At 29.7% G+C, this 25,631-nt stretch overlaps 3 protein-coding genes across 5 annotated transcripts; 1 reads left to right on the top strand and 2 right to left on the bottom strand.

Annotated features, from left to right (window-relative positions):
* The first annotated feature begins 2,259 nt into the window (after window positions 1–2,259).
* LOC101509753 (cyclin-T1-3-like) lies at window positions 2,260–6,762 on the top strand. Of its 3 annotated transcripts, XM_004505282.4 has the most exons (7): window positions 2,380–2,520; window positions 2,612–2,750; window positions 2,995–3,076; window positions 4,153–4,287; window positions 4,969–5,144; window positions 5,235–5,386; window positions 5,631–6,762. In XM_004505282.4, exons 4-7 carry the CDS (start codon window positions 4,171–4,173, stop codon window positions 6,563–6,565), a joined length of 1,380 nt encoding a protein of 459 aa, XP_004505339.1. In that variant the 5' UTR covers window positions 2,380–2,520; window positions 2,612–2,750; window positions 2,995–3,076; window positions 4,153–4,170; the 3' UTR covers window positions 6,566–6,762. The 3 variants fall into 3 exon arrangements, with proteins under 3 accessions (XP_004505338.1, XP_004505340.1, XP_004505339.1); XM_004505281.4 differs by lacking the exon at window positions 2,612–2,750 and having other exon boundaries at window positions 2,260–2,520; XM_004505283.4 differs by lacking the exons at window positions 2,612–2,750; window positions 2,995–3,076 and having other exon boundaries at window positions 2,379–2,520.
* A 1,208-nt stretch (window positions 6,763–7,970) lies between these two features.
* LOC101509427 (LOB domain-containing protein 4-like) lies at window positions 7,971–11,344 on the bottom strand. The gene is made up of 2 exons (XM_004505280.4): window positions 11,020–11,344; window positions 7,971–8,853 (listed from the first exon to the last, which is right to left on the bottom strand). Exons 1-2 carry the CDS (start codon window positions 11,206–11,208, stop codon window positions 8,524–8,526), a joined length of 519 nt encoding a protein of 172 aa, XP_004505337.1. The 5' UTR covers window positions 11,209–11,344; the 3' UTR covers window positions 7,971–8,523.
* A 9,583-nt stretch (window positions 11,345–20,927) lies between these two features.
* On the bottom strand, window positions 20,928–23,236 carry LOC101509102 (polygalacturonase-like). The gene is made up of 4 exons (XM_004505279.4): window positions 22,650–23,236; window positions 21,991–22,280; window positions 21,626–21,854; window positions 20,928–21,444 (listed from the first exon to the last, which is right to left on the bottom strand). The coding sequence occupies exons 1-4, from the start codon at window positions 23,103–23,105 to the stop codon at window positions 21,226–21,228; spliced, it is 1,194 nt and encodes a 397-aa protein (XP_004505336.1). The 5' UTR covers window positions 23,106–23,236; the 3' UTR covers window positions 20,928–21,225.
* Window positions 23,237–25,631: the final 2,395 nt, after the last annotated feature.

Here is a 25,631-nt window from a genome sequence, read left to right as displayed (position 1 = left end):
TATATTCTCTTAATGTGTTTAAGTTTAACTATTGTACCCTTGCTTCTTTTTTGTTCTTTAATAACATTCACTGCTAACTTAATTGGAAAGACTCACATTAGTTTATACCATTTCTTTGGGGAAAAAAAAAGAGTAAACCCAAATTCATTAAACCAATATTTATCAAGAACAAAATTTCAGTAAACATAAACAGAAAAACTAGAAAAATCAGTAAGAAAATTCATACATTTATAGTTTTATAGCAAAATTCAAAAACTAGAATCCGTATAATATTCATAAAAAAACTAGAATTTTAAGACTTGATTGAATGTTAGACGTTTGACAACAACAAAAAATTTAAACCTTGAAAAGTAAATTGTTGATTGTTGTTTTTTACGATAGGTTTATGAGTATTTTAAAGTATTTTAATTGTTTATGAAAAAACAGTTTAAAAATCTTCTAATTAATTTTAATCGTTGAAGACCTAATTCATTTGAATAGGTTAAAGAGTAAGTCGATAATACAGTGTTAAATTGAGGATTTATTAAATATAAGAAGCAGCAATATATTTTCTATTTATAAGAACCTATTATTACATTTATAGTGGAATCGTCATATAAATGTAAATACTTAATGTTCGGAATAGTAACTGGGTGGTTAGTGAATAAAGGAAAAGATTAGAAAAAACCGAAACAGAAACAGAAAGAGAAACACACACAGAGACACGTACATTACATAAATAATGTGGTAGCTAACGATAGATAGATAGATAGAAAGGGTATTCAAAATCAACAAGATCCATCGTTCAGCTTAGCTACATCTTCCCATAGCCACAAAATTTCGACGCCGACAAACCTTGCTATTGCCTCCGATTCTCTTATCTATCTCTTCGGTATGTCCCTTCGATTTCTTTTTCTTTTTCTTTATATCATTATTATCATTGTTATTATGACTCTTTCTTTCCGCTTTGTTTCATGCGTTTTATCGATCTATCGCGTTACCTTTTCATACATATGCATTTCAATTTCCTCTGTATTCATTCATCTTTTCCGTCTTGGTTTTCATTTGCTCAATCAATTTCTTTTTTGAAACCCTATCGGAACCCTCGCGTATTTCTTTTCTTCTCCGCTTAAGGGCTATTCAACCTAAATTTCATTATATTTTTTTTAAATCTTATCTGGGTAGTGGAATAGGTGTTTTAGATTTTGGGTCTTTTCCTTTGTGAAATTTTCTTCGTTTTGTAAAATGCAAATTAGGGTTTGGTCTTTCAAGAATGAAACGTTTCGAACATAGGGCCAATTAATGTTTTTGTATCACTTTTTTTTTCCTCTTCAATCTCGTCATCATTTTCCATGCGCAGTGGCCAGAGCTTCAAAAAAATTGATGGGAGGGTCAAAAAAATTAAACAATGCATTAATATAAAAAAAAATTATATATGAAGTGTAATGAAATCAAAATTGGTCCAGTGGTTAGCATGTTATTTTTTAAGAAGAAAAACGCGATTTCAAATATTTATTTTGCGTTTGATACTTTAATCAATATCTTGCTCAAGAAAATATAACTTTCAAGTGTAGAACTCCTGACATGATTAGCCTTCAAAATATTAGTTAGTCACTACGACAAGGTGTAAATTCTTCACATTTATTACGTAGTATTGTGTGTGTATATATATATATGTTGAATATTGGGGACTTAGAGTGGGCCGAGGCCTGCCCCAGTCTATATTAAGATCCACCACTGGATTTTTTTATTTTAAGGTAGTGTTCATTTTCTCGTTTACTTAATTAGATAGAAAAACTCTTCATGTTTCTAATTGTAATATGCATGTTTTAGTTTAGCACTATGGCTGGATGTTATTTCTTTTTCTGATGTGCATAAAGTTTCAGAATTTCTGTTATAATAATATTTGTCAAAATATGTTTCTGTTTAATATCCCTCAAGTATAGGGATCCAGTTGAATCGGAGTACTAGTAGGGATTCAGTTGAATAGGAGTACTAGTAGGGATTCGGTTGAATAGGAGTACTAGTAGGGATTCAGTTATATAGGAGTACTAGTAGGGATTCAATTGAATAGGAGTACTAGTAGGGATTCAGTTGAATAGGAGTACTAGTAGGGATTCAGTTATATAGGAGTACTAGTAGGGATTTAGTTATATATGAGTACTAATAGAGATTTAGTTATATATGAGTACTAATAGGATTTGGTTGTTTAGTGATCTAGTATAAATATATCTGATGTATTACCAATATATTTCAATTTCAATAAATATAATTTTATTCTAATTCTATCCAGCCAAAAGTGTGACTAGTACATATGGCAGGAGTTGTGTCTGAAGAGTTGCCACATCATGCAGCATCAGATGGAAACTCTTGTAAAAGTTATAAAGATAAGCAAGAAGCATTGGGTCGCTGGTATATGTCTAGAAAAGAAATAGAGGAAAATTCCCCATCACGGAATCATGGAATTGACTTGAAGAAGGAGACATATCTGCGCAAGTCATATTGCACATTCTTACAAGATTTAGGCATGAGACTTAAAGTGTGAGTTTGCTGCCATTGAAATTACTAAAAATATTTAATTACCACTTTTCCAGAGTTACATACTTATTATGTGATTGGAATTTGCTTTCAGGGGGCTTGTATGTTACATCTTAACATTTTTACATTTCCACTCGTTGTCACACTTCCAAACCCTTATTTTGGCTCTAATTGCTCAGTTGGAATATTTGGTGTGAAACCTTTCCTGAATAATTTGGCTATGTATCTGAATGGTACACCCAACAAATGCAATCATAAAGCATCACGAGTATTTGCAAACTTATACTTTTGCAAATTGATTGTCATATTTCGTGTTGTTCTTACTTCTGAGCTTTTTTTTCTATGTAGTTTTTGCCTGTTATATGTTATTTCCATTTAAATGCACTTGGGTTTTGTCATTATGCCATAAATGTTTATATCCTGTTCTTGAAATTCAATTGGAGGTTTACATATTGATTGTAACTTCATCCCCTGCAGGCCTCAGGTAACTATAGCAACAGCTATAATATTTTGTCACCGATTCTTTCTTCGACAATCTCATGCAAAGAACGACCGAAGGGTGGGTTGTTATGCCTTTAAATATATATTATGTAGGCATTTTACCTCCCCTGGTCTTTAGTAAGTTGCATTTTGATTTAGTGCAGCGTGTCTGTGTGATTGCCATAGTGTAGAACTAGCATATCATAAGTGCAACAAACATAAGAAATATCATAATATAGTACTTAAATCTGCTCTTTGTAAATTTAATTTTCAATGCTTGACATGACGTGTTGGCAGATAATTGGTGGATGGATTTTGTTTGTTGATATTGGCATTTTCAAATGATTTTGTAGGCCTGTTTGATTTTGTATTTTTTCTAATAAATGAAAAGTCAACTTATTAGTTTTTCGGTTGACTTGTGAATAAACACCTAGAAATAGTATGGTCAAAGTAGCTCTTATAAAGTTTGGGCAATCTACAACTCTTAAGGTATGATTTGGGGTTGGGTTAGTCTAGCTTAAATTTTAAAATTGTATCAAAGACTGTCCTATATTTGTTATTGGATCATATGCTAATTACAATTTTAGTTGTTTAATATATGCGAAAGCATTAATGGTACCTATTTTTGCAAAGCTCAAGTTGGTATTTCTTGCATTTATGTAGTATATGCCGTTCTCAATATTCAATTTTTTTGTTTCCATTTAAATTCTAAAAAATTGTTTTTGGACTCCTTTTTATAATCCTATATTAGACTGCCATATTTGTTGTCCTTCAATATGAATTTGTAATTAAAGATTTCTTGTCTCTTTTGCACAATATCGTTCTTGGAGTTTGTTCCTTTTCCTTTAATGTTAGTCTACTACCTATTTTAAGTTAACAACAAGAATATATAGTTCTTGTCAAATTTTAAAATTTTGGGGGTTGATGTTTCTGATTTTTTTGTATCTTGCATTTGAATTCAAATTCCAGCTCCTATAGGTCTGTTCAGTAAGTGTAAGATTTCTCTGCACATTAGTGCTTTATTTTTGGAGTATTTGTGTAAGGTGATTGTGGTGGTACAACATTGTATTAATAGAATGATAGATTTAAAAGTAGTATGAATAAAATAATACTTAATTGGAATCTCATAATCCAATTGGTGAATATCTTTTGCAGACAATTGCCACAGTATGCATGTTTTTGGCTGGAAAGGTCGAGGAGACCCCTCGTCCTCTGAAGGATGTTATTCTCATTTCTTATGAGATGATTCACAAGAAGGATCCTGCAGCTGCACAAAGGATAAAACAGAAGGTATTTTATTACTGATGGTGATTTCATCATTTCATTCGTATGCATTGACATCCCAATTTCTTGATTTGTCATTTATCTAAGATCTTATTGCTATTGCTTTCCCTCCAGCATTTCTTTCTCGCTCTTTCTTCAATTATTGTCTTAAATTGAGTTTTCTATTCTATTTGCTTCAAGAGTGGTCTTCCCTCCAATTTGTCATTCTCTGTTCCATCATCTATCTGAATATAAACAAAACACTAACTAATTAAGAATAGTAGTTTATGTCATTTAATTTTTTGATGTAGTAAAAAAAATACTGCATCCTCCAAAATGCCCTTCATGGAAATTTGTTTCATAGGAACGAAAGAGGTTATTGGAAAATGAAATCTAATTTAATTGAGGTGTATTTTAGGAATGTTATCATCAAATGGGGTAGAATTAGTTGAGATTTAGTTGTATTTTAGGCTGCCAAGTTTGAAATTTGTGTTTATCTTTGAAACTAAAGAGAGTACTATATAAATAGATCTGGTTGCATGGAATTGCCATGTAGCAAACATTTTTCTCTATACATCATTTTATTGCATGGAATTGTCATCCACCAAACATTTTTCCATCCATTGTACTCAAACAGCTTTACATTGAAAGCATCTCTCTGTCAGCTTTTGGATGTCGTTTGTTCAATAGAGTTCGTAAATGATGCAGGAAGTGTATGAGCAGCAGAAAGAATTAATTTTACTTGCAGAGAGGGTTGTACTTGCCACTTTGGGTTTTGACTTGAATGTCCAACATCCATATAAGCCCCTTGTCGAGGCCATAAAGAAGTTCAATGTTGCAAAGAATGCCCTTGCACAAGTTGCATGGAACTTTGTTAACGATGGGTATGAATTAAGTCTCCACTGGTTCTAATTTAAATTCGTGGAATTCATTTTAATAATTTTTTTGTTCATGCACTGGGAAGTGGCTTTCAGGCTGAGGACATCACTCTGCCTGCAATTTAAGCCACATCATATCGCAGCAGGTGCCATTTTTCTTGCTGCCAAGTTCCTGAAAGTGAAGCTTCCATCAGATGGTGAAAAGGTTTGGTGGCAGGAGTTTGATGTCACCCCACGCCAATTGGAGGGTTGGTGTCATCCCCTCTTTCATTTGCATACTAAGAAAGTTGATCCAATTGGATAGTCATGTGTTTATGAGGCTTATTGCAATATAATAATCTTCTATTGTCACGTGCCTGGACTGTTTTATCCCTGTTTTCAGACCCACTTTTATGCTGTGGGTAGTTTGCTGTTATTTAAACAATGGGCTATCCTTTTGTGTCTGTCTGACTGTTTTTTTTATCCTTCTGAGTCCTTGTTTTGCTCATGCAGAAGTTAGCAATCAAATGTTGGAACTCTACGAGCAGAATAGAATTCCACAATCACAAGGAAGTGAAGCAGAAGGGGCTGCTGCAGGGGGGGCAAAAGCTGCTGCAAAGGCTCCTGCGGCGAATGAGGAACAGGCGTCAAAACAAAATTCATCTCATTCAGCTCCTCAGCACTCATCTGTGGAAAATAATGCAGTGCCACATTCAGGAACCGAAAACCAAAGCAATGATGGGAGTACAGAAATGGGCAGTGACATTACTGATCATAAAATGGACTTGGAAACCAGGGATTCTCAGACCTCAGAAAAGTTGCCTCAGAAAGATAACCAGAGAGAATTGGCCAATAGATCTAAATCTGGAACTGAACGAATAATTGCTGGAGACCAAGATAAAATGGTTGGGACAAAGGAGGCTGCAGAATTAGGAACGAGTGACGATACAGCATTATACAAGTCTAGCAGCAATGTTGGTCGAAACCTGGAGCTTCGAGAAGGCCCACTGAATCACTCACCCAAAGAAGCAATCAAAATGATTGACAAAGACAAAGTAAAGGCGGCATTAGAAAAAAGGAGAAAGGAACGAGGTGAAATGACAATAAAGAAAGATGTAATGGATGAGGATGATCTCATTGAGAGGGAGCTTGAAGATGGAGTTGAATTAGCAGTTGAGTACGAGAAAAATAAGCAAGAGAGAAGACAGAGCTGGTCTAAGCCTGATGATGAAGATCACGGTACAGACCATGACGAAACTAGAGATGGGATTCAGATGGGCATGAAAGGGAAATTACAGAAAGACAGGGATGCAGAAGAAGGAGAGATGATAGATGATGCTTCATCCTTGTTGAACAATCGCAAGAGAAAGGTGGGTAGCCCTCTGGCCAGCCAACCAGAGATGAAGAAACGGCTTGATTCCAATTATCACAATGATCTTGCTGAATAAGGAAATGGAAAGGGTAGGGTTGGTTGTGCAGACATGGAACACATAAGGAATGAAGAGAAAAATATTTGTTTAGGTGGATACTCTACTGTCCTTTATTTGCTTATTGTGACTTGGCTAATGGGTGCTCATGAATTGATGACTCTGGATACTCTTGTTTACCTTTGACATTTCTTAATTATGGAAACGGGATGCCTCAATTTTGGTAGTGCGATAAATAGCTTATGTTTTATTTGGGGGGTGATGTTTTGAGAATTTCATGCCTCAGTTTTGGTAGTAGTGCAATTTCATTCATAGCTTACACTCGAGTTGGTTTTAAATGATTCTGCATGGCCATTGGCAGGTAGTGATGTGAAATCATTTAGAGATGCAATTTTTTGCTATGACCTGATCCTCGAGCTGTTATACCAGAATCTGCTACCGTTTTCCCTAAAATATGAGACAATTCAAATATTTCATTTATCCTAAAAGGTAGTAAAAATTCATAACTGTTATTAGAGTATGAGCCACACTGCACTTGAGGGACAGAGCAAGGCTTTATACATATCTAACCGGAATACTGCACTGTACACTTAAGCTGTAAATAGGCTAGTTATTCAAATATACACTACACTGGATTTGTACTAGTTATTTAAAATCTTAAAAAATTGAAAAACTCTTTTCTCTTACACTCCTTTCTGTGCTACCCTCTACTCTCTTGCTTCGACTCTGTTCCCCTATCCTAGTTGACCAGAGACTCTTTTCTCGTAAGCAACACTCATCATTTGCAAAAATGAATTTCTAGCATCCTAACTTTAATCCAAACGAAACATTAAATTATTTTAAATTTTATTTTATTTCAAACTTACTTTTTATTAATCAAAATATCAAGTTCGCTGACAAAAATTTATTTTTTGCTCTTTGTTCGCTGATCTCGCAAATGCTTATGAATTAAAAGTTATCAATTTTATCCTTATGAATTTTGTAGGCGTATCAACTTATTCATTTTTTGACAATTTCTAGAGATATTTTAGTCCCTAATAAGGAATAACTTGCTCACATTTGATGATATTCTCAAATTATCTGTACAAATTTCTGTATAATGAAATATGATTGGAAGCTGGTATAGTGCAAAAATGAGGTTAAAGAGTATATGTGTTGCTTGACCTCTACATCCTTAAGATAATTTTCAGTTGAGTTAGGATTTTAGTACATTTTAAAATAATATCTCCTTTAATGTTAATACTATTTGTGATTAAAAAGAGAAAATAGTGATGTAATAAAGTCCAACTAATCAATAAGCGTGTACAGCCCATTATGTTGTGTTTTTCTTTTTTAATGCTCAAAATGGCCTTTCACTGATGTAAAACACAATCATACATAGAAAAAGACAGAACCCGAAAAAAGAACAAAAGGTAAAGAAAACTCATAAGAAAAGAAACACAATAATTAATATATAAATCCTCAAAATGATAATTGTATAGCAACACCCCAGCATTACAAAGAAGCAGCAATACTTGTGAAAAACTAAGTAAATGCCAATAGCTAGGTGCATCTTCCTTGTAAACTGCAAAAGATAAACTCAAGCATCACTAAAGCAAAATTACAATACTCCATCCTGTCTTTTAGCCTTGAAGAATCCACAATCCAACCATATAACTTTACCCTTAATATAATGTCAAGTGATATATATATATATATTTACATATATATATATCTCATTTCATAAATGAGAAATCTATAACCAAATCAATCAAGCGGGCGAACGGCCTCAGCCACCACTGCTTCTAGAGTTTTAGTTCTACTCTACTAATTGAAGTGAAACTAGTGCAAGTACTACTCCACTAATTATAAATTAAATGACATTACTTTAAAAAAAATAATGTCACCCTTGTTTTGTATAGTATATTTTCATAGTCTAAATAATAGGTACTACTAGTAGTATATAATTATTATATTTTGAATATTAATAGCATGAGCAGTCACCAGATTGAATCAGCATAGCCAGCTTGGTCCACCACCATGTCCATATCAAAAATATTTTTGGGTTGTGAATCATTGATTTTGTTGGATGATGGAGAACCACTATAGGTTGGGCTATGTCCTGAGTTGTTCCAAAATGATGCAGTTTGGCGCACCCTTAGGTGCACTGCTTCAGCTTGTGCCACAGCCAATTGGGTTTGTAACACATCAATTTGTTGCTGAAGTGATGAAATGGCACCTACACACCCATACACAGGATCTCTCACTCTTGCATTTGCCTCATACACCATGCTACTCACTGCATCCCCTCTTTGATGTTCAGGTAAGTCCTGCATATTCAATTTCAATATAAATCATTTGATGTTGAATCAACAAGTGACATGTAATGATTAGACTAGTATTGTGATTACACACTCAACTATTTGATTATAAGTTTTAAAATTAAAATCTATATTTATTAGGATTGTATGATCGAAATTGAATAATGTAAATGTAGGATTTATGTGACTGCAGCAAATCCTATTAGATATTGAGTGTATCTAATCTAAAACCCCACGAAATATGTTGCATATATTATGAAATGGACTTTGACAATGAAATAACGAAATTTATTCAATGCTTAGATAAAAAAAATTGACTATAAGAGACAACTTCACGTGGTGTAGAAGGATAATGTTACTTGAATAAAATTTAATTTCCTAATGGCGCCAAAGAGAAAGTGAAGATCTTGCGTTTGTGTTTTCCTTTCTCAAAATCTCGTTGCTTGTTAAGTTACAACTTTGTGCTTCTTGACCCTGACTTTTGGGGGGGCAAACATCACGTTTAGAAGCTCCTATTGGTTAGTCCAATACATGATGAAGAAAGAAAAATAAATTAAATTCTAAAATATAAAATAATGTAATGTTTTTTATTTGTCTTATTCATATTTTAGGGATCACATGGCTGACCAAAAGATATATTGGAATATGAAGAAATGAAAAAGCATGACAAAGAGATTAGGACGTACGATGTGAGGTTTGAACGCGCCGAATGCCTCATTTCTTTTTCTACCTTTTCTTATTTTTCAAAGGTTAATCAATTTGGAAAAAGCTACTATGCTTCTCCTCTGTGGCTTTTGGTTACCTCCAAAACTATTTACTAAATAAAATCCATAAAAAGGATTGCAATGTGAATATGTATCATGCATCCTTAAATTAAATTTCATTTGGGAAAAAGTATTTTCAGGTTAGGTTGTCTTTTTCTCAAATACAAAAGTCTACTCTAAGTGTCTCCACTACTAAAAACAAAATTAACAAACTTCATCAAAATACTTCTTTTATTAAGTAAAGGTAGTTGAGAATTGGTTATTTTGTAGAAAAATAAATATTTCTATTGTTTATAATCGAGATTGGAGAACTATGCTATCGACCTTCCACATGAATTTTGTGGAGTAATTTAAAAGATAGGAAAACATTTAACAAGGTTATGAAGATAATTAAACTACTTTTTCTATTCTTTCAAAAACAAGTTTAAAGTTGGGATTTGAAATAATAAAGTGCAAAATTAAAAATCAATCATGTTAAACTTTTTTTCTAAAAAGAAGTTAGAAGAATATGGAGTATGTGGGATTCAGTCGTGGTCAAGGAAAGCACCACTAGTAGTCAATAAAAAATAAAGGAAAGCACCATAAATTTTTTATCAATTAATTTCATATTCTTTCAATATGAAGTTGAGATCCTCTTTATTTTTTAAAAGAAATATAAATTATTATTAGTATAATTTTTCGAATATAAAATTGGTACAATTGTTTTGTCTTTATTCTTCTTATCTGTCTCTCTTTTATTTATCTATCACTTTTATTATTACATAAATGGTGTCTGTGAACCTTATCTAGAAGGTGAGTACTCCCTCCATTTCATTTATATGGTAGTTTAAGGTTCTTTTTTTTTGGGTAAACACGTAATTGATAACCGTTCATTAATAACTTATATATAATAGCTATTAAGTTTATAGAATTGTTTCGTTAAAATAAATTATCTTAAATCAAAGTATAAATGAAAAATAAAGATAAATTGAAAAGTTTATTATTTTTAAATAAAATACAAATGTCAAAACTATCAAAAACATTTTTTATCAAGTAAAATAGTTATATTTAAACACTTTTAAAATAAATAAAAAATCCTAGTTTCATCGTTTTTAACACTGAAGATAAAATGAGATTTTTATAATTAAATTAGCAGTGGAAAAAAGTATTTTTCCAAAATATAAATGGTTTCTTATTTGTTTGGTTTGTCCTTTGGTATAGTGTCGGTTGGTCTTGCCTACGTGTCATTTTGCTTTAATTTAGATCGATAAACTTTCACGTGGTCAATAGACATAAATATTGTCAACTATTTAATACATTAAATTATTTTACATTATTGGTAGATGTATGCTTTTGAAATATAACAACAATTGATTTTGAAATGAAAATAATATTTGTGTACATTAGGTGAAAGAAAAGAGTGGAGCAAAACCTGAAGCATCTTGTTAACATTGCTAGCACCAAAGACTTTGTGAACATTAGCAAATTTGTGAGGCTCATCTGCAGGGAAATAAGGAGCAAAAACACAATCTTGAGCACATCTTCTTCTTAGAAGCTTGCATGCAGCACATGGTGAGGCTGCACCTTGTTTCCTACCTCCTCCTCCACTAACCTCTTTCATCCTTAAAGTTCAAACTGTCAATGTCTAATAAAACATATGAGAGAGGAAGTAGAAGAAGAAGAAGAGGGAGAGATATATATAGCAAGAGAAAAAGTGAGATAGATGTAAGAGAGAGGGCGTGTGAATGTGATGCTGTGGGGAATACACACAAAATTATGTAGGGACTCACTATAGTGGCCTGCATTATTATATTTAAATAATAATAATTATTACGGAAAACAGCAAAACGGCATGGCACCACCACTCTATCAACATTTTTGTGGGTCCCTCCTATTCATAATATAATAGCCTAAAATATTTGTTCAAAGTTAAGCATATATCTTATACAGGAATACATACTATAAATAACTCAATAAAAAATTATACGATAATTTACGTGGATAACGGCCACAAAAATACTTTACTTTGATAATTATATTTACTATCTTAAATTATCTTATCAAATATTTCACAAGACTTTCTTATAAATGACTTTCTATTTATAAGAGAAAGTACGACTTCTTTTAAAAAATGTTAATTAATCTCTATAATTTCAACGATATTTAGAAACTCTGAATTTATTTTTTAAAAGTTATATTTGTATGGTCCACTTGTAAAATTCAAAGATCTTGGAATATTTTTCCTTTTTTTTCATGCATTGAAATTCTACACTTTAAAACTTGAATTGACTTTCAACAAATCCTACATCAATTAAAATTCTCAAACATTTATATATGTCATCTGAAAATTTCACTTTCTTTTCACCACTTATCTTTTTCAAAGATTGTTCTTTTAAGTAGCAAACATTCTTTTCATTTTTCTGCCCTCACAACACCAAATACCTCCCTTTGTACACATTGCAACCTCATTTTGAACCAACAAATTTGTGCATATCTTACTTGCATACAAACCATTTATCCACAAAAGTAACACTCCACATTGTTCATATTATGTTGTGGGAGTGATTGAGACTTCGATCTTCCTGTTGACTCACCTTATTTTTTTTGAGTGACTCCTCCCTCGCTCAGAGCCCTCAAATGCTAGTGCATAATCTTTATCATTGATATTCTCATTTCTTATCATTCTCTCATTTTCACTTAAAGCAAGGATCATCTTATCTAACTTCAACATTGTCCTCCTTAAACAAGAAAAGTTTGGACTAAAGATTTGTAAAACTTTGGTAGTGACGCCAATAGGAGCAACACTTGTTCTTCGTAGGAAATTTTATCATCTACATTCAACAATTAACATACTTACTGGTTGAACATATTGATATGTTCATGGAGATTTTCTCTGATCTCTATTTTCAAGGAAATACAATTCTTCAATGACTTCGATACATAGATTCCCTTGAGCTTCTCACATAAAGCTTCTAGTATTGTCTCCTTTTATACATTGTATTTGATCTCAAGAGTTAAAGTCAATCAAATCGTACTTATAGTCTTTTTATTTATTTATTTTCCAATCAGTTGCACTTATGGCAGTTGACTTCTCTTCCTCTAAAGCTTGATCAAGACCTTGCTGCACCAAAAGGTCTTGAATAGTAATTTGCCAAATTGTGAAATTATTTTTTTCCATCAAATAATGAAATCTCAAACTTTGGTATGTTCCCTACCATGTGCTTGATAACACTATTGGGGAAAAATGACACACACCTAGGATCTTATATGAAAACACACTATAAATACAAGAATAAGAAAACACATAATAATTTACATGATTTGACACATCTTGCCTACATCCACGAAAACAACTCAACAATTACATTCATTATCTCAAATAAGATTACAATGATTTGTAATCCACCCCAAATTCTGTATCACTCTACAAACTTTCTAATTCTAAGAGTTACAAGAAATAATAATACTCTCACTAAAAAAAACTCTCTCAAGTATTCTCTTAGACACATATTTTTGCTTGAGCTTATTTGAAAACTCTGCTAAAGACATATGTTAACAAAACCCTTAAAAAGTGGTTAGTGAATAATGGGAAATGCCAAAATTACTAGAATTTTGCATACCAATATTTCTTGTAACTATCAGTTGAGTTTTATTAATATACTACAATTAATTTTATTGTGAGTTAAAATAATAATTTTGATGTCTTTGTTGTTGTATGAACTACTATTTTTATTTATTGGAGTAATTTGAAGAAATTGATTTTCTTGTTGTCAGAAAAAGCTAAATTCACGCAATTGGCACATCAGAAGCCATTGGATCAATATCAAATGGTTTAGATTTTAAAAAAACAAACTAATATATCAAACTTGTAATCATAACCTTTCAATCTGGACTCAATGACTTCAGATGTGCCAACTGCATGAATGCAAGTTTTTCTCGATTGTAGGAAATCTCAACCCATAATTCGCCAATGAAAATATGTAGTGCAATTTTCTTTACGAGTATTGAGATGGACACGATAGGTAAGGAAAACAATGAAATAATTATTCATACATGACGTTTGAAATAATTCTCATACATGTCGTTTGAAATAATTCTTTACGAGTATTGAGTCTTCATACATGTCGTTTGAAATAATTCTCATACCTAGACTCTTACATGTGTGGATATCAACTTCAATATCCATGCATGTACCTTTTGAGCACTTAAGTATTCGTACACATACTCATTATAAATACATTAAAGCAACAATAGTCATGCGATCCATTATCTTTTTTTAACAATTTGATCATTTATTTATATTTCAGTTTAGTTCATTTGTCTTTTAAAATTTACATAAATTTTTTCCTTTTCCATTCAACACTGATGATGTGTCTCTTACAAATCCAAAATATGATAAGTATGTTTTGACAATATAAAAAGAACCAACAAAAAGATGAGAAAAATTCACTATAATACGAAAGAAAACGACAGAAAATTTAAAAATTTAAATTTTTAAATACAAATTTGTGTCTCACTTTTAAATATTTTTTACGCGCGTGTAATAATCTTTTGCTTACAATAGTCAATATCAGTAATGTTAATATTATTAATATTTTATTAAAGGTGAGAGTCAAACTCTAATTTTTTTATTCTTCTACTACCTAACTCTTCCACCACAACTACCAAATCATAATTATATAAACATTCAAAGAATTGAACTTGGGATCACAAAAAAGAATGGCGCTTCTAGTATGTTTGGACGTACGTTGATGTGGCTTAAACATCCGTTGCCGACACTAGAAGATAATTTTACCTTTAATGAAGTTGTTTGGTTCCATTTAAACCAAAGCAATTCTGCCGTCTATAATTGATTTCAATTGAAGCTGGATTTCCTAGCTTATGCGGCTAATAATCGATTTTGATAATACTCTTATTTTTACTGTGCCAACTTGTAATACTTCTGCAGCAACTTTAAATTATCATTTAGGAAATCCAACTTCACTATTAACTTTCAATTTTTTTCTTATTAAATTGCCTATATCTTTCATCACTTTTTGCAGGTTCCATGAAATAAGTTATATTAAAATAAACAGATGTTATTAAAAAATAATAATGTTAAATTATTAATGAAACGTATTTAATAATTTTTTTGAAATGTTAAATTGGATAAAATGATACTTAATAAACATTATAATTAAAAAATGATAAAATTAAGGCATTAAATGGTCAAAGCAAAATGCACAGTACAATTTAGGACAAGTCCATCGACCGTTAGAGGAAAAAACTACCACTCTCTTTCGGTTGGTTGATTTGATTTGATTGATAATTGAGATTTGACAAAAACGAAGCAACCCTCAAATAATTCAAACTTGGATACACGATTGAATTTGAAGATCAACTCCAATGCATATGGGACCCACTTCCTAAAATGCCTCCCTCTATTCCATATGCTTTCATTTGCCATCTCCTTATTCTAAAGTTAAATTATATTTTTAATCTCGTAGTTATTATTTTTATTGTTAAATTTTGTCCGTTAACTTTTATTTATTTTAATTGGATTTATCGTTAAAAACTAAGAAACACTAAGAAGCAAGAGACAAATTTGTTACTCACATTTAGTGAAAATCCATCTAAATGAATACAAATATTGAATTTGTTAAAGACTCTTTTAAAATTCATTATTTTTTATATATTATAGATCAAACAACTTATTCACTTTATGGAATATTCGAGCAATATATATACAAAGAAATTTTTGAATTTTGTTTTGTATATTTAAAGTCATCTATATGAATGATTGTGATATATTAATTGTGTAAATTTTCTTACACTAATAATAGATGACAATTAACCTCATAAAAAAATCAATTTATTTTTATTCAAATTACAATGAAGTTTCTATTCATTTACATATTTTGTGATGGAATATGATATGTTAAAAGCAAGTAATAAAAGTGATTAATTTATTTTACATAGAAAAATTACAAACATTTTAATCATTTATAAAATATAATAAATTAAATTTTAACAAAATAAAGTATTCCGTAGTGCATGTTGAGGGATCTTGAGGATGTGCAAGAGGTGCGACCATATATGACTTCCAAATTTTAAAGGTATAATTATTTTTACTAAATATTTAATAGACTCATTTTTTAAGTTAAAATATTTAATAAAAATAATATTTTCGTATTAAAATAAGTTTAAATAAAAATTATTTAATAACTTTAAATAAAAAATTATTTTACTATCTTATAATATGGTATTCTTTCTTGTTCCAATTTAAATATTTTAGCTCTTTTTATCTACTATAAAAATATGTCCCAAATTTGAGACATTCTAAAAATTAAACCCTAAAATCTAAAAGCACTAAGAGACAAGAGACAAATTTGTTACTTACATTTAGTGAAAAGCCATCTGAATGAACACAAATATTGAGTCTGCTAAAGACTCTTTTAAGATTCATTATTTTTTATATATTACAGATCAAACAATTTATTCACTTTATGGAATATTCGAGCAATATATCACATACAAAGAAATTTTTGAATTTTGTTTTGTATTGAAAGACTTAAGTCATTCTCTAATGAAAACTTGAAATTATGTTGCAAAAATCTTGAAACTTATTTGAACCATGATTCCTTTTATGATCTTAAAGGTGTAATTTTATTTGAAGAATTAAAAGTTATCAAATAAGTTTTAACCATTGAATTAAAAATAAGTTTTATGATATTGAGTTCTCTTAGTGCGTGTTTGGTTGTAAGAAAGAGTATGGCGGTGATAAATAAAGTAAATTTGATATATTATTTGGTATAAGAGAAAAAGAGAAGAAATAGAAATGAGAGAAGTGCATTATCTCCCTTTTCTTTTGTTTTGTTTGATGAAAAAAGAGAAAAGAGAAATGTGATTATTTATGAAAAGACAAAATTGTCCTTATTAAAAACATTAGTGTAAATTATTTTGTTATTTCCTTTCTAATAATTTTTAAATGCAATGGAATTAATTAACTAAATTTATTATTTTGTTTAATTTAATTTAATACATTAATAAATTTACTTATTTTATTAGGTTTGTTTTGCATTAAAAAAAAATGTTACGTTGTTATTGATAGATGATACTAATATAATTATTAGTTTTAGCAACAAAAAAAAGTAAATGGTAAGGGTGGAACATGAAAAAATAAGTCTTTATTCGTTTGTTCTTGGGAGGGTTATTAAGACTCTAAAAAAAAGTGGATTTCATGTCTATATTTCTCTGTTCTCTAATTCTATGAATTGTCAAAGTAAATAAATATTGCATTTATCTCCTATCTCTCTCTCAGCTCTCTCTAGATCTCTCTTAAATCACCTCTATCAATCACAACATTAAAATATTTTATTGTGTTTCTAATGTAGACATATCTTAAACAATAATTGAGTTTGAGATGTGATTGAGTTTTTTCGAAATTGAAATTTTAAAATGTTATTTGCAATTTATAAGATCATTAAATAGATTAAATAGTATTTTTTAATTTCAATTAAAAATGAATTTTTAAAAGAATCTTGGTTATAAATAAATTATTAATAAATTTATGTAGAAAATAAACGAGGATGATATCAAATATTACTATGAGAATGGATGGGTTGTTAGTGTTAGATGTTATTACTATGCATGTTTGGGTTGATAGATATATATCAAACTAAATTTATTATAATTCTATTTTGGTTTGGTTTTTCAATGCTAATGTAATATTTAACTTCTAATTATGTTGATAAATGCATAGATGTTATAAGGCATAGATGTTATCGATGTCAATTTTTTTGTCTATAATTAAAATTGAGTAAATATTAAAATATGGCTCTGAAATTATAAGGCAATTCCTAAAATATTTTAAACTAATCCTAAAGTCGAAAAATATTCAAAATCAAACCGTCCCCTTAAAGATTAATTATGATTTATGAATGTCAATTAGTTGTTGTAAGTTAAGTGTGGGTCTTGTCAAAAAAAAAAAAAAAAAAGTGTAAGTTGCTTAAGAGTTTAAGATGATATATACTCAAAGGTTCATAATTTGTACTAAAATGATAAGATGGATAATATTTTTAATGGGTTAATGGTCACCCTATCTCAACTACAACGTTTTAATCCTCACATTTAAAAAAAAAAATGAGATTTTAGTTCTTTTATTATACAAAATTTGTTATCTGCAACATATTTACTTGTTATGATGTTTTATATTCATTAGTAATGTAAAGTTATATTTAATAATGCAATGTTAATTTAGATAGGAAATAATAGATTTATGAAGAATAGGTTAACATTTGATCAATGGAAGCCTGAAATTAGAAATTTTAACATGATTTATGATTTATTGTTTTAGGTTGAAATCAACAATATCACATCATCAAATGTAATTTTTCTTCGTTAATAAATATGATACGTCATAAAAATAAGCTTTAAACTGAATTGTCGGAAATAAAAATAAGCTTTAAACTGAATTGTCGGAATAATTTTAAAAATTATAAATAAAAATTCAAATTAAAAAATGGAAGAACTAAAATTATATTTTAGTCAAAATAAAAGATAAAAAGTACATTTAATCTTTTTTATTTTAGAAACTAATTGAAAGATTTCAATTGAAATTTATCACCTTTTTAAAGTTAAAATTTACTTTAGAATGATTCAAAAGTAAATTTACTTTAAAAAGGTTATTTATTAGTGGTCATTAACTCTATAATATATAAATTCAAATCTTTGAAAATAATTACCCGCCAATGATGAGTTATAGTGATGCCCAAGCATGAGATAAGAAATTTTAAAATTCATTGAGTGAGACTATTTGGAGTATCACTATAACTATGAGTTTGTTTCCCTCCATCATACTTTTCTAAATACATTTTAATATTACTTTTACTAATATTATCTATCTTAGAGCTTTTCATTTTTTTCAAAAAAAAATAAAATCTATCTTAGAGAGGCATATAGGATTTCTTGGGATTTAATATAATGGCATGATGATGAATTTGACCTTTGAGAAATTTCTATTGCTTTAGCCTTTAAGGTCCCTTTCTTTCAAAAGAATTTGTTGTTAGGCCTAGTTAGTGCTATAAGGAGGTCCCTCTTGTCCTCTCTTCTATAGAATCTTTAACTTGTTGAAGCAAAGTGCATTAGATTGTTTTAGAAAGATCCTCATGATATTAAAAAAAAAAAAATTAACTCACAAACGCAATGATATGTTTTTGTAGAGAAGCACAAATGAGACATCTCAAATGCTCAAGGCCATATAGAATTCTTCTCACGTTAAAAGGGACAAAATTTAGGGTGGTTCACAAAGTAATATACTAAAAGACATCCTCACTAGATGAGGGTCCCCATGACCCTTATTGACATGCCTTTGATAGAGTAAACAAAGCATGGCCAACAATATTATCTTGTTTTTGTCACTAAAGGAGAAACTGTATTGGCATGACTCAACATATCCTCAAACAAATGACAAGCCTTGCAATTGGCTTTATTCATCATCTATATGTCTTGTCCTCCTAGGATCCCATGCGATCCATTTGGGCCATGGTGGATTTTGAGTTCATTATGTTATATTTAGCACTAAATAATGGAGTTTTTGAGACTACATAACATTTGCAAGTGTTTGTGGAGTAATATAAGACATCGACCAATGCAAGTTTTTGTGGGGTAAAATAACAATAATGTGTCGGCCTTAGTTGCGGCGGAAGGAAGAAATAATGTTTTCGTTTTTATTCTTCTGTAGTATATGTTTTTCTTTGGTCTTAAATATTAACAATAGCAAAATATATTTTACGGTATTATTTTTACAACACTTCTTAATTAATTTATATATATATGATTTTCCCTTTTATTTCATGGAATAAGTTCTCGTGATGGACAATTTAAAATCAAAGATTTATTTGAATAGTTAACAATTACCAATATATATTTAATACAATATTTTTTTTTAAAATATTCATTTAATTCAATAATAGATTTACACTTGAAAAAAAAGTCTTTTTGCATGCTTTTAAAATATATGTGAATTTTTTAAAATAAATTATATTTATCAGAGTTTACTGTATTTTCACCTCAGCTTTATTAAAATTGCACACTTATCTTTACAATTGGTCCAATATTTGATCTTAATAATTCATGACAATAATCATACAATTGTTTGAAAAAATTATAATAAAAATGACTAAAATACACCACTTATAAACAATAAATAACTAAAATAAAAAAAATTAAAGATAAAAATGAATATTTTGTAAAAAACTAAAATGCCAAAATTATATTTAAGTTAAAACTTTTTTATTGCCAAATAAAAAATTTATTTTAACATCAATTTTTTTAAAACAATCAAGTGATAGTATCGGATTTCAAACTTTGATTCAAACAAAACCTTACTCAGTATCACCAAAGCCCATTTCCCCAAGGAACTAGAAGTTTAAGACCAAATTGTTTCAAATTAAAATTTTAAATTGTTCAAAACAAATTTAATCAAAGTTAACCATGGGAAACTGAAAATCAGATTCATACATATGGATCATATTTAAACCCGTCTAGAGTTATACTTCTGGATCAATTTCATCCAAAAGTAGACACGAGTAAAATTCGGAGCAAAAATCAATAGTGGGGTTTTAAGAAAAACAAAGGGTGGGGAAAGTAGCGCTAGAGAGAACAACATATTTGACCCATAAAAAAGAACATCAAGATGGGCCATTTAAGCCCAATGTGTAAAAACAGTTTCTAAGGAGATGATCTATTGACAAAAAAAAAAGTGATTGTTTATCCACCTCCACATATTACTAGCAAGTGTTAAAATCCATTTTGTCCAAAGTCCAAACCAAAGGTGATTCTAGTAGTGACGTCAACAATTATACTCTTATCTCTACTTTTTTTTTTAAAATTAAAAAATTCTATTACCTTTATTAGATTTCAAATGTCTTATTCATTTTCTGAACACATTTGTTCCAAAAATGAATTTTCTACAACATATTTGTGTTTCAAAAGATTTAATTAATTTTTTTTTAAAACATAAATGTATTTCGATGGATTTTTCAAAACACAGTAGTATTACAAAAAGCTTGTTTTGGGAAACATATTTTAAGTTTGTCGGTAACACAATTTTTCCAATTTTTTTTTTAAAAAAAATTAATAAAATAATGAATTTTTTGATAAAAATGTGAGGATAGAAGTATAATTATAAGAGTAGAAAGTAAAATTTTGCTCCTGACTTTGTTGTGAGACTGTTTTGCTAATAGACTAGCGTTTTACTTTTTACCATTGTTTAAAGCCCTGGAATATATGAATCCTAAATACTCTACATCGTGTGAAAGTATCATATCACGTGACAACCAAAATCAAAAGAACATTACATAAATCCAATATAATAATTCATATACCCTTTAATTTACTTTCTTACAAATATATGCGTATAATTTGAATAGTGGAAATATAATCGTGTAATAGAAAATTGGACTTTTCTATAGTCCATAAGAATTGCAAGACCAGGCTCGGCCCAATGGGCTACAAAACCTCAGATCAAGCAATAAACCAAAAACTAAACAACTTCTGAAACTACAACATAGTGATACATTGTTTGAATTAATTGATTATATGTAAAAACAAAGACTGAGATCCAATTCAAAATCTTTGTTTAATTATTTTATTTGTTCTATAAGCAACTCTGTGGTTGAACTAAACCCAACGCAGCTCCACCAGCATGATTACAAGATGCTTCAGCAACTTGATTTTTGTATGTTAGCTTTACATCCTTCAACTTTAACCCACTGCATGGATACTTATAGCTACAATCGAATTTTACAGCTACCTGTGTTGCTGATGTTCCATGAATGTCTTCGTATGTAACATCACTGATTTTAATCCCAGATGCCTGATAGTTTTAACAATTAAAATCAATCAGCTCATTTTCATGCTAAATGCTACCCTAATTAAAATCAATTAGAAATATATTTTTAGATGGCATCAAAACTCATAAATAGAAAAAATTGGGCCAAAATAGAATGTTTGAGGCCCATTAAGAGCATAATATAAGATGTTAAAATGAAACAAACCTGGCCAGGGCAGTCCTTGTTATTAGGGCAGTAATTCTGGTCAATTACAATTGGGTTTTGGACATTAACCATAATTGCATCTTGGAAAAACACGTTCCTCACAAATCCATTGCTAGGTCTACCCCAAGACTTTATCCTAACACCATTTTGAGTCCCTGAGAATGTAACCGTTTTAACTGTCACATTTTGTACACCTGGTTCGTTTAACTCCCATCCTAAGCTTCCAATGCTGCAATTCATATTCAAATTCAAAAAACTATTAGTATTAATTATTGTCATTATAACAACACAAATAAACGATTCATAAGGTGCGGAATGTGTGAGTATTATAAATCTCAAGAATATCAGGTTAAAAAAACAAGAACCTTATTCCATGTCCAGGTCCACATGCAATATTTTCGATCCACAAATTACTGGTGCCAGGGCCAATGGAGATGCAATCATCACCGGTTCGAATATTTGATTTGAGGATGGTGACGTGGGAGGACATTTGGACATGGATGCCGTCGGTGTTTGGGCTGTTTCCGGCCGCCATGATTTTTACGCCTTGAGCCATAACGTTTTGGCATCCATTGAACACGATGTGGAACATTTGACTATTCATTGATGTCAACCCACTGATCATAATGTTTTTGGAGTTGCTAAATTCCAGCGTCTGAAAACAATAACAAAAGAAAAACTAATTGTTAGAATTCAATTATGAGTAGTTAGTCCCACATTGACTAAAAATTGACGAAATATTTGATATATAAGAGAAATGATCGATAAATCTAATCTAATTGTGTGATGTCAAAGTCTATTTAGCCCATTCATTAATAAATAAATTTTAGTTTTATTATTACCAACTCCCTTGCTTGAAGCTGGCAAGCGGTTGCAAATTAACCGTTCCATGATCTCTACTCCACTAATTAAATAAACTCTAAACGTAACCGATCACCTGAGTTAACTCCAACTAATTCAAATTAAAAATTAATAAAACGGTGGAAAATAATCATGTACATTGGCAATGCATGATAGACATTACCGTAACTCCAGTTGGACAATTACTACTTTTTCCTGAGTTTTTGCAATCCCACAAAGAAGTCCCCTGTCCATCAAGCACACCGCCGCGGATCGAAACCCCGTCGACGTGCTGAAACTTCAACCAGTAACCGGCATTTCCGGTTAAACGGTAATCAGAAGGAGCAACCAAAGTACCATCAATGATTATAGAAATAGCCTTATTGGTACATTTTCCATTAAACGTTGCGGCTCCAAGTAAGAATTTCCCTTGTGGTACGTAAATTGATACGGGATTAGGTGAAGCACATGCTTTAGTCCATGCATTTAGGAATGCTTTTGTGGAATCGGTTTTTCCGTTTGGTTTGGCTCCGAATTGGATTACATTGTATGTTGATGCTTTTGCGGTGGATGAAATTAAGATACAATATAGTATGGTTATGAGGATGAGAAAATGAAGAGGGTTAAGTTTTTTGGACATTTTTGCGATAATGATTGTGTTTTGGGAGAGAGATTATAAGTAGTGGGGTTGGAGTTGGAAAGGTTTGTGTGAGAGAGTATTTATAGCTAAGGATTTGGATTGGGCACACGAAGTGCACAGTTAATGTTAGTTTCTTCATGTATCAATGTTAGTATTAGTACTATTAATCAACTTGTTAATGAAAATGTTTCGAATTAAAGGAAAAGTCGCGCCGAAATTTTGGAGTTAGATAGGAGCCTGCTTTTTTGGAAGTGCCCTTTACGTGCAACCTTCATTTCTTGCTTCATTTTTACATTATTCATAAGTTTAGTTTTGCTCCTTTTCGAATATTACCTATTATAACTACCTTCTTTTAATACTTTACAGGAACTCTTTACTCTTTCTTTAGGAGAATATTACTAATTTAGATTATGTTACTTTCTTAGGTCCAATTTTCGATTTTTTACACAAAACTCATTTAATGAATTTTAATTTATTCTTTCTGTCTTTGATTTTTGGTTTTTTTTAAATATTTTATTCTAGTTTTAAAATTTTAATTATTTTATAAAAAAACGATACAATTAATTATGTTTTTTCTTTTGTACTTTTAAAAACTTAAAAATATATATTAAATAAATTTTATTTTTATATAATAAATAAATGATAAAAAAAACTAAATCAACTTCTTAATATGTGTGTCAAAAATTAAAATAACTAAAGATTAGGAATCGAAGAAATACCGACGAAACCATTTTTGCGGAGGGAAAGTGTTTCCTGATTCATTTAGGCGTATGGATGAATTTAATTGAAAGAGCTCTTGTGATAAAATTTATGCGTAATAAAATAAATAGTTGGAGCAATGAATTTATTACAAGTGTGTGTTATTTTTTTTACATTTACTCTAATAATTATTGATTATAAGCAAAAGAAAAAGAATTTACGTTTTTTTATTGATAATTAAATAAGAGTATTTTTATAAATAATTTATTGATATATTTTAAATTTTAAATTGTTTCTAGAATAGAATTGAAAAAAATTAAAAGATCGATGTATATCTAATTGTAAATTTAATTCAAAAATATCAACTTTTTAACTATTACTTTTATTTATATTTTATTATGAAAGGATGTATTAAATTACAAATAGATCTCAAATTAAGTTTTATAAAAAGAGATCGAGGAAGTATAACGGTATTATAGCTTTTGTCAAAACAAAATAAACGGTATTCATAGCTTGGCCTACCTAAAAGGAAAATAAATAAATAAAATGTCAAAGGAAACAAACTGCTGAGCACATGGGCTATATCCATATCTTAGGCAACACCGTAGAAAATGAGAAGTAGACAGTAAACATTTCTCCAAAAAAAATTAAAATGCCTATTAACTATAGTTTTTGGATAAAATAGACGAAATAAAAGCACACATTTTCAAAACTATATTAATTAGATATATAATACATATATTAATGGAGATATTTATTTACTTTGAGAAATAGAAAAAATCTTTCAACTATATATGACATATCGGAAATGATTAATATCACAAGAGAATTTGATCACAAAGTATTTTGATTGTTCAGTCAATTTTTTTACCGCGTTTTTTACTTAATATAAAAACAAATTCATTCTTTTTTTTTTAATGTTACACACTTAAATTTTCAGACATTTCACAAAAACAAAAAAAATTCTGATTTATAGTATTATTGATGATATATATATATACTCTTAATTTTAATATATTCATTCTAATACTTTATTTTATTTTTCTATTACTATTACACTGTTCTCTTTTATCTTTCAAGATATAAAAACTATAAGGCGTCCATCTAATTTTTTTTTTTTTTAAATCTTTACTGGTTGCATAAGGTCACGTTATTTTGATGATATTAGTGAATTACGGCATGTGCATTTTAAACAAAAGTAAAGTACATTGAACAAGTTCAATTCAACAATGCTGTTGAATGCTGTTGGTGCTCCTTAAAAGTGTACGTACTAGTACTACAGTGAGTGCACCAAGCAGAATCTTTGAATGGAAAGCAAGTGCTTCAAGTAATCTACCGGAATAAAATGAGTATGAAATAATGGCGTGATTTAGGCTTTTCGACAAAGCGCCATGTTCGTAACATGTTAATGATACCATACTGGTATTTCGTGTCCAAGCAATATACGGTTGTCTCAAAAATTATTTATGAGTTTAATTGTCATAATATTAATGTAAAAAGTTCATCATAATTATTTAAAGATACAAGAGTTAAACAGTGGCATTAGTACCACATTTGGTCAAAGTAAATATTACCTATAAGATACATACATTTATATAAAATATTTTTTTGAATATTTGATGTATAAAATTGTTTTCCTTTAAAACATTTCATTGTAAATATCGGTAAAATATTTGGCATATGTTTGAATCAAGTTATATTTGTCTCAAGCAGTTTCGTCTATATTAAATTAATTAAAAATAGAGAAAATTTGATTTTAATATAATTTTAACTAATTGATAATATTATAATTAATAATAATAATAATAAACGAAAAATAATAAATAC

This window comes from Cicer arietinum, chromosome 6, assembly GCF_000331145.2.
Source record: "Cicer arietinum cultivar CDC Frontier isolate Library 1 chromosome 6, Cicar.CDCFrontier_v2.0, whole genome shotgun sequence".
NCBI lineage: Eukaryota > Viridiplantae > Streptophyta > Magnoliopsida > Fabales > Fabaceae > Cicer > Cicer arietinum.
The sequence above is the reverse complement of the archived record's forward strand: the minus strand, read 5'-3'. Positions and strand labels throughout refer to the sequence as shown.

Bases quoted from the DNA above. Each gene is read 5' to 3' on its own strand.
- LOC101509753 (XM_004505281.4), top strand. From the start codon at position 2,294: ATGGCAGGAGTTGTGTCTGAAGAGTTGCCACATCATGCAGCATCAGAT. The intron at 3,077-4,152 runs GTGGGTTGTTAT...TATCTTTTGCAG, and splicing joins ATGCAAAGAACGACCGAAGG to ACAATTGCCACAGTATGCAT. The intron at 5,145-5,234 runs GTATGAATTAAG...AGTGGCTTTCAG, and splicing joins TGGAACTTTGTTAACGATGG to GCTGAGGACATCACTCTGCC.
- LOC101509427 (XM_004505280.4), bottom strand. From the start codon at position 11,208: ATGAAAGAGGTTAGTGGAGGAGGAGGTAGGAAACAAGGTGCAGCCTCA. The intron at 8,854-11,019 runs GTTTTGCTCCAC...TTGAATATGCAG, and splicing joins ATGTTAACAAGATGCTTCAG to GACTTACCTGAACATCAAAG.
- LOC101509102 (XM_004505279.4), bottom strand. From the start codon at position 23,105: ATGTCCAAAAAACTTAACCCTCTTCATTTTCTCATCCTCATAACCATA. The intron at 22,281-22,649 runs GTAATGTCTATC...TATTGTTTTCAG, and splicing joins ATTGTCCAACTGGAGTTACG to ACGCTGGAATTTAGCAACTC. The intron at 21,445-21,625 runs GTTTGTTTCATT...TAAAACTATCAG, and splicing joins ACAAGGACTGCCCTGGCCAG to GCATCTGGGATTAAAATCAG.